The sequence below is a fragment of the Solanum tuberosum genome, unplaced genomic scaffold (assembly GCF_000226075.1).
Source record: "Solanum tuberosum cultivar DM 1-3 516 R44 unplaced genomic scaffold, SolTub_3.0 scf00138, whole genome shotgun sequence".
NCBI classification, from domain to species: Eukaryota; Viridiplantae; Streptophyta; class Magnoliopsida; order Solanales; family Solanaceae; genus Solanum; species Solanum tuberosum.
The window spans coordinates 1,120,968-1,130,691 of record NW_006239065.1 but is presented as its reverse complement, the minus strand read 5'-3'; the positions used below and the strand labels follow the sequence as shown (position 1 = coordinate 1,130,691).

General features: G+C 35.1%; 1 protein-coding gene across 1 annotated transcript in view; it reads right to left on the bottom strand.

Moving 5' to 3' along the window:
• Positions 1-4,898: 4,898 nt before the first annotated feature.
• Positions 4,899-9,724, bottom strand: part of LOC102600597 (probable 1-acylglycerol-3-phosphate O-acyltransferase) — a 10,878-nt gene continuing 6,052 nt past the window's right edge. The window contains exons 6-9 of the mRNA XM_006352000.2: positions 8,229-8,338; positions 8,024-8,123; positions 5,455-5,578; positions 4,899-5,310 (exon numbers count right to left, since the gene is read on the bottom strand). Coding sequence (XP_006352062.1) covers positions 5,185-5,310; positions 5,455-5,578; positions 8,024-8,123; positions 8,229-8,338 — 460 coding nt within the window. The 3' untranslated portion in view covers positions 4,899-5,184. The remainder of the gene's footprint in view (positions 5,311-5,454; positions 5,579-8,023; positions 8,124-8,228; positions 8,339-9,724) is intronic.

Genomic DNA, 9,724 nt, shown 5'->3' with positions numbered 1-9,724 from the left:
GGGTGAAATTTTCTAGATGCCGGACCAAGGATTTTGAGATACCTAACTTATCACTTTGCATATAGTGCATTAGGAAAGGATTGGTGTTACTAGGATTACTGCGTTATGAGCTTGTGGGGAACACGTATACCCTAGTTATTTCACTCACCTTGATAACACCAAAACTGACTTTTGATTACTGATTATTTATTGAATTCTTACAATTTGTTTCACAAAACCCCCCCCTTTTAATTACTAGTTTCTGGAAGTAATTTGACTAATTGAATATAATTGTTGGTTAAAGTAAAGTCTAAACCATTTTCCTCGTGGGATCGACCCCAACCTACAAGTTGGGTTCTTTACTTGATAACGATCGCTTATGCTTCTTTAGGGATGTGTAATTTGAGCGTATCACTTACCTTTCTCAACTCACTCAACTCAATGAAACATATTTCAACTCATTAATAAGAGACTCAACTCTGATGAATAGGGTTCAACTTAACAACAAGATACTCAACTCTGGATACTCAACTCAAGATAAAGCAACAATAAAAGATGCAATATATGGAAAGCTTTTAAAACAGTTGATAGCAACTCAATGTATTGAAGATTACAATAACAACTTTTGTATATAAAAATACAATATAACTCTGTGGGAGATTCTCTAACCGGCAACCATCACTATGAGTTATGTGATGATACAAAGTCTAGCCCACGCTCCCAGAACTATCCTATACTTAGTCGGGTATAGAACCTACTACTAAGTGGATCCACTAGTGTATGCTAAAAAGCCTTAAGGAATCATCTAAAAAGTATGACTCTTTCTACTCGCGTTGACTACATGATTTATGGAGACTTGAGTTATCTGAACTCGTCCCCATATCGATGCTCAATACTACTCCCAAAATGTATCTAGCTCATATGTTTAAAACATAACTCTTTATGTGGTTTGATATTATTACTCAAAAATCTTTCTCTTAAAAGAGATGGTACTAAAATTGCTCATGAAAACTCTTTTGGGAATCAGTGTTTCCTCTCATCTTAAATGTGAAAACATTTACTCTTGGAAATACTTAGTTGCCATATATCATTTTAAAGAAAATGAACTCACCTCTACTCTTCCTCAAACTCATCTGCTCAAGTCTTAAAACAAGTTTTAAAACAATTGGTAAAAAGACTTCTTAAAATAGGGTTCATGCCGAATTATGGACGTCAACGACTCAATTCAAGGTTTTCAATAACCATGCATAAGACTCAATACTTGGAACTCAACAACTCCGGAACTCAAGGAGTCAATGATACTACTCATCTCAAGAATGTTCGACTCGAAGGGTTCATGCGGAATTATGGGCATGAACTACTCAACTCAAGGGCTCAATGATACTTCTCATCTCAAGACTGCTCGACTCATAGGGTTCATGCAGAATTATGGGCATGAACTACTCAACTCAAGGACCTTCATAGGTAACATGCAGTAGCCCCATGATTAGGAATATAATCCCAAAATAATTAGGAACTCAATACTCAAGACTTAGAACTTGAAGATACTACTCCTCTCAAAGATACTCAATTGATGGAGTTCATGCGAAATTTATGGGCTTGAACGACTCGACTCAAGGGTCTAAATAACTATATGGAACTCAGGTATACGACTTTTATCATTCTCATACTTACTTCCTCAAAACTTATCTCAAATCTATAATTGATCTCAAAGGATTCACAATTGAACTCAAAGACTTTCTTGAACTCTATTCTTAACTCTTTCTTGAATTTGAATTATGAATTCAAGATTTAGGATTCATGATATGAAGGATCTTGATGATAGTGTAGACTCATGCATACATTCTCCTCACTCTCATGCTCACTTACTTGAGTCTTGAAACAAGTTATTAAAAATTGTAGAAGACTCCACAAAAAGACTCAAAGGGACTTTCTCAAACAACTCTGAAGAAATCTCAAGACTAACTCTTAACTCTTCCTTGAATTTGAATTATATTTAAGGCTATGATATCTTGTTATGGATGATCTCTCGATGTTTAGACGTACCTTAGAGTGTAGAAATCAACTAGAAAACATAGGTACAATCCGAGGAAACTCAAACGGAAAAAAGTTGGAAAGGGTAGAGGACCTGGCGATCCTGACGTACTGAGTGGCGCAGAGCGCCAGACCCTGTAGCGCGGCACCCCACCCCTATTCCCAGAAAAATTGACGAATTCGTTTTCTGACCCTAACTCACCTAGAATCAAATGGTTTCTTCCCCAATCACTTAGATTCAAATACCCAACCAAAGTACACAAGAATCTACTAAAAATAACTCTTAAAATCCATACGATTATCTCAAGAACTCATCAAAATCCCAACAAAACAAGATTTAGAATGAAACTTCAAGAACACCTATCAAGAACTCATCAAGAGCTTAAATCCTTAAATTTTGAGAACGAAATTATGCTGAATAAATCATGATTGGCGCGTGGGTGAACAAACCCAAAACTGTGGAAGCTTACACACTTCTTAGGGATCAAACCCTTGGCAAATCCACAACGAAACCTCAAGAACTTGACGAAACCTTGACTTTTCTCCTGTTTTCTCCTCTCTCTTTTTTCTCTTCTTGAACTCTTTTCTAAAACCCTAGCGTGAATTATGATTGTGTAAACTGAACCAGATCATTTTAGACCCCTATTTAATTACTAAAAATGAATTAAATCTGATCGGGTATGGAAAAGACCAAAATACCCTTCTTAAATCTGGGTAATTTCCTTAAATAGACAGCCTAACTTCAAACGGGCATATCTCCCTCATACGAGCTCGAAACTTAGCAAACTCAGTGGCGTTGAAAAGAGGACTTAGAGATCTTTCATTTGATATCTTATGGGTCTCCTAACTAATCTTGTACCCAAAGTTATGGTCGTTTGAAGTTGACCCACAACTTAAAAGAACTAAGGAATGACTTGAATGAATTATCTTTAATTCTTTTTGGAACTCAAGGTGCTATATCTAGTGACCTGACCTTAATACTTAAGAATTTTTAAATTTCTTGGTAAAATCCTACTCATAACGAAGGATGGTTCGAGTCTTAGTTCAAAAAATTTATGGGGTGTTACAGTACGTACTGCTCTACCGACTCCCTACAGAGGGTTCCATAAATATTTTGCAAAGAAATCGTCTGAAAGTCATATCACCAAAATCTTAATGGGTTAACACACACAAAACACTGAAATAATCACCTAATTTCGGTAATTTGACCCCTAAATGCTCAAAATGAACTCTAAAATTTCAGACTATACGTACTGCTCACGTAACTCCCTATAGAAGGTTCCGTAAAAATTTCACAAAGAAATCGCCTGAAAGCCATGTCACCAAAATATTCATGGGCTAATACAATGAACTGAGAAGATCACCTATTTCCTATAAATTGGCCACTGAATGTCTCATATTCTTTCATCTCCAACATATTCTTTCTTAAGATAATTCCAAATTTCTTTTGGTGATGTGAGAGTCATGATTTTCATGGAAACAGTTGTCGAAACAGCAACAAACAAAGTTACTTTTGCCTCAGGGGCTGCTCAATGCTTTTAAAAATAAGATATTCATCTTAGATCCCCAAATTTGAGTGGCCCCATTATTTGGTAATAACAAAATTATTTTAAGTACTTTTTAAGAAAAGAAAAATTGTATTGTGTCTTTAGTTTTATTTGTCATTTTTAGTTTATTTCGGAACATAGAAAAATGTTTCTTTCTCTTTTGTCATACTTCCAAATGACATGTTTAAGATCACAAGATTAAAAATATTTTGATATATTATATATATAATTTCCCATATACAGCAATTTTTAAATACTTTACTTTCAATAAAGTGAAGTAGGAATACTGGACTTTCCGCACAGGAAGAAGGGATTTGAAAAAAAAATTGAAAGTGTTTTCATTTGAAGATAAAAATATCAAAATTAAGCTCGATGTACCTGAAAATGGTTACATTCTTGGAATTAAGCTTGATGTTCCCTATTCTTTCCTTTCCTTTCTTCTCCAACTACACCTAACGCAGACCATTTTTTCTTAAAGCTGGGACAGAGTAGATCAATGGAAAGGAACAAGATATATCAGGGAGAACACGTGTTTCATAAATGAAATACACACGTTATTTAGAAAGTAATGAATCAAATTATCAAATTAATCATATTTGTACAATTCACTTTTCTTTGGACTCAATACTGTCTTACTCCTCTTGTTGGTTTATAAATATTAGAATATGAAAAAAATTGTCAACTTAAATGTTCAATATATTAAAAAAAATATTAATAATATATACACATAGACAAAACTATATCAGGATAAACAAAATATAAAGTTTAATTAACTGAGAAAATGTGATATCAACTCAATAAACGATGTACAACTATAAATTGTAATAGTGATTGAAGAATATAATAATGCTACAAAAAGAATATTATATTCACCCTGGTATAAAGTTTAATCGTCATATTTGTAGCTCATATGATATCACTCAATTTGACCTCGATAAACAAGTCATCATATGACAATTCACATTGACCATTTACAAAAGTTTGCACTTCATTTTTTTTATATTTAATTACTTATTCAAAATTATATTTTAATATAATTAGTATTATTTTACAACAATTATATTACACTCAATATATGAAGCTATTCATGGAAAGCACTTCGTATGAAGCTCTTTATGGAAAGCATTGTAGATATCCATTAGGCTGGTTCATACCAATGGATGTAGAATAATTGGGCCCTGCTGACACCTAATATGGCACTTGTGACTGATTATGTCTATTTTGAATAACAGAGTAGTAACTTTACTTCTTGACAAAGCACATCAGAACCATGTAACTGGAATTGACATGCTAGTTGATTCAAATTTTATTTATATACTATCTTGTTCATTTAGCAACTACTGACATATAATATTTCACTATTTCATATAAGAACAGAAATGTAGTTTCAAGAACATAAATCATTCAGCTATCTGTACATCGACTTCCTACAAGCAAGGAGCGGCAGAAAAGAATGCTGCCCATTCATGGCTTCCTCAATATTGACTTTATGTTCTGAGAAATTTTAAGGATACATCACTCAGACCAGTAAACTCATTTGACAGAACATAAACCAATGCTATCTATTGTACATTATCTCTACCTATACCACACATAATGAAAGCACCACGGCAATGTGTCTCCTTCAGACAGATACCAAGCCTTCAGGAAGCGAGTCATTGGTGTTCTCTGGTGATATAAATCTACGACAAGCATAGATTACAGCAGAATGGAATGCCGATGTGTTCTCCATAAATACAAAGTGACCAGCCTGCAAGATAGAGAAGGGTTTTGTCAGTAACTGGGGATTATCCCTGGTGCTTCACTTTATACTACTATGTAGTTTCGGGAAACAATAATTAGAAGTAAGATTATTTTCTAAAGAGGGGCAGGAAAAGGGAAAGAAAGAGAGAACCTGAGGGACCCTAATGATTTCACATGGAACCTTCATATTCTTCCTTGCCTGTTGCGCTCCTTGGTAATTCATCCAATCTTCATGTCCATATATGAAAGCTGTTGGCACCTTCCAATCTGGTGCTCTGTGAATATAAGAAGTCCGAGATATTAGTAGAGAATCGCAGCTAAAATTCTCATCAAGGTTTAGAGAGTCAAGTTACTTGACAATTTAACATCATGTACCCCTAGCTAGTTCTATTTTGACTGGAATATCTAAGAGGCTTCTGAAATCCCAAAGCCCCATAAGAATAATGTTATTTCAAGATTTATTAAATAACTTTGTTCATAGGGAGGAGCATGGTGTGTAAACATCCCGGACTGCGTAGAACGTACCAAGGGCAGAAATGGTTCATTAAAAAAAATGGTCCACTAGAATTTCAAGGAATTCACAGCAAGAATGGAAGTCAAAATCCAGGTACTGTTGGGTCAATATGTCCTGAATCCAGGCATAATTTGTTGGCGTTTGGACATGCGATTTGGCCATGAAAATTGTGAAATATGAAACAAGTTGCTTTTGTTTTCAAAGTGAAAAATGGCATTTGGAAATTGGAGTTGTGTTCCGACATGAATACAAATTGGAGTTGTTTTTGGACTTTTGTGAGTGATTTGGAGTGAAAAAAGTAAAACAACTTTCTGGTGTTTTTCAAATTCCGGAATTCAACTTGTGAAGTGTCGAGTTGAATTCTGGAATTTTCTGAAATTTTATGGCCAAACATGATTCCCCGAATTCAACTCTGAAGAAGTAAAAATATTCATGGTCACACGGCCACTAAATGCTTCATAGCATATAAAAGAGGTCAAATGCTTACTGACACGTTAAATAACAGGTATCAAGTAATGTGAACCCCATCCATCAGCTGAATACTACAACATTCTTTACATATTTTGTTTGAGCTTTACTAACTTTTATGATCTCATCCTACAGACTATTAACTACACACAGAGAATACCATGCCAAATCATCTTGGTTACCGAAATATACTTATTCCATCAAACAAATGAAATAATTCTCCCTGGCATTTTACTTTACCACAATGAATAAATCAATCAACTACATCTCACTCCTAAACTAGCTATCGACTATACCTATTCCTCTCATATCAAGCCTACTTTATTCCAATATAAAATAATTTGTATTTCAAGGGATACTTGAGGTTCTCTAGATCTCATATTTCCACTAGGACATAAATGTCTCTTAAACAGAATAAGAAAGACTCCAGGCGCATATAGGACCGAGAGAAATGTAACAACAACCGAACATGATTTTACAAGTTGGTATAGCCTAAATAGATGTTTCACTTCAATTGTGTTATGTTCCTAAGCTAAGACCTGCACTGACTCAGAGAGAGATATAGGTCTTCGGTAACTTTTCTCAATGTGATTTTAGCACTACCTTGACCTCTATTATCAGTTTCATTCGCTGTATTATAGCACCTACAATGCCAGTTCATATAGAGGTCTAAACAGGAGATGAAGATCAATTTAACACAGGCAAAGATTAAAATATCAAATATCACAAAAAGTGTTATTTAGTTTATAATGGTTGTATGCTAGTCATCATGACCAGTTCAAGAATTTCCTTTTCTTTAAACGACAAGAGGGTGAGGGCTCCTAGCAATGGCAAATTAGTATACAATTGCAAATAATTACTTATTAAACCACATCAGTCCAGCCGTTTTTTGAATGCTTAAAATTACAGTGCCTGGGAATCAGACAACGTTATTTACTACATCTTCATTGCCCTCATCCTTTTTGGAGAATAAACTCCCATGTAGTTGAGGCTTACTTACATTTAGTTGCTTGAATTAACTGCATAACTGAACCATCCAATTCTTTTACTCATTTACATCCTAAAGTCTGTCTACACAGTGCAAATTCAATTGAATTAGCATTCTAAAAATAAGCTGAGGAATAGTTCTTATTAGCTTCCGAGAAGACCTTATTGCAAAGATGTGAAGGCAAGCTCTATCTTACTGCATCAACTGTAATGCCGAAGAGTTCATGCAGTCTTCCATTTAGTTCCCTCATTCCCACTCTCTTAAGTGAAAAAAGGACTATTGAGTGGCATCTATTGTCTTAAACATTTTCTCTCTTTATGTTTTTCCCCTTCCTGCAGGTACAGTATAAATTACTGCCGCGCTGCTGATTGAGAAGAAACAGAGAACCCATGCATCAAATCACTCATGATCTGTGCTTGCAACTAAATTGATACATCTCATATCACATGTAAATAAGTGGGGAATCCAAGTTCTACCTCTATAATTTTAATGAGAGCCTCATATTCCAGCAAAGTGTGGCAAGCAGAAGCCATTATAGCAGCATTATAAGAACAGAAACTGAACAATACTAAACGGATTCAGAGCTAGACACTGTAAGGATCTACAGTAGCAGGAATCTTAGGTTTTCAGCAACTCAGTAATAAACATTAGCATGCATTTGCATGTGTTCTTGTGTGTGAAGAGAAAGAGATGGGGGGTGGGGAAGAGGGAGAGGGAGAGGGAAAAAGAGACAGAGAGTGGGTATATCACCTGTATAAAAGAGGACTCTTGGCAAATGCTCCAAAGGAAAATATATATTTTAAGCATAGCTCTCCACTAGGTTTTGCAGCCAAAGTGTGATATACATAATCTTCCATAAAACAAACAATCGATATTAGAAACTTAAGATGTGCAATGTATACAACCATCAAGAGAAATAAAAAAACTATGCCAATAAATAAGATTTGCAACGTACCTGAGAGTAGTCTGGACGACTCCTCAGTTAAATCATCTCCATTAGAATATGCAGTAAATCTAGCATTTGTGTATTTGCGAACAAGGTCTGGACCCCATGGGCCTAAGCCTCTGCATTATTTAAATTGCCAGCAATATTAGCACTCTTCAGATAAATAAGATAAATAAGGCCATGTATACTGTTAGAATATGAATAGGTTTATACAATCCTATTAGAATAGGAATTGGTTTACAAAATCCTATTAGATTAGGAATAAGTTTATACAAATCCTATTTAGAATAGGAATAGGAATACAAATAGAAATAGGAATAGTAAATAGTATCCTACTTGGTAAATGATTGTATTCTAGTGTCTATAAATAGGGTCTCAATGTAATAATGTAGACACAACAACAATTCAATAATATTCTTTTCTTATATTTCTCACATGGTATCAGAGCCTCTACGATCTTGGTGAAAATCAAAGAGCTTCCGTTGCCGGCGGGTGGCTATTACCCATATATGCTGCCGTCCGGCCAATTGATTATGTTAGCAAAAGTTGGGTCACCGTGTATCTTTCTGGTGACTATTTCTCATATCTAATTTGTGTAACACCGTGTCATCATTCCGGTGACTACTTTCTTATATCTAATTTGTGTAGCACTGTGCCATCATTCCGGTGACTACTTTTTCATATTTAATGTGTGTAGCACTGTGCCATCATTCTGTGACTGCTTTTTCATATTTAATTTGTGTAGCACCATGCCATCATTCCGGTGACTACTTTTTCATATTTAATGTGTGTAGCACTGTGCCATCATTCTGTGACTGCTTTTTCATATTTAATTTGTGTAGCACCATGCCATCATTCCGGTGACTACTTTTTCATATTTAATTTGTGTAGCACCGTGTGATCTTTCCGATGACTACTTTTTTCATATTTGGTTTGCGTAGCACCGTACCATCTTTCTGGTGACTACTTTTCATATTTAATTTGTGTAGCACATTGCCATCCTTCCGGTGACTACCTTTTTTTGCATATCTTATTTGCGTAGCACCTTGCATCTCTCCGGACTACTTTTCATATTTAATTGGTGTAGTACCGTGGATTTTTCCGAACTACTTTCTCATATCTGAGTTGCATAGAATCATGTGTCTTTTCAGTGACTCCTCAGATTTGATTTGCATAGTTCCATTCGTCTTTCCGGTGACACCTCAAATCTGATTTGCGTAGGGTTGTGCCATCATTCCAACCCTACCTGTATAATTTTTTCTTTTTTAGTAGGGTCATGCCATCATTCCGATCCTATCATATTAATTCTCCTTTTCAATGGGGTCGTTCCATCAATTCGAACTATCCTATACAATTTCTATTTTCTAGTTGGGTCGTGACATCATTCCGACCCTACCCATATAATATTATTTGTTAGATTGTGACTACTTTTAGCCATCAAATCTAATACTCTGTGTATGAACATGTTCCGACCAATTTTTCGGTGACTTGTTTAATATCGATTC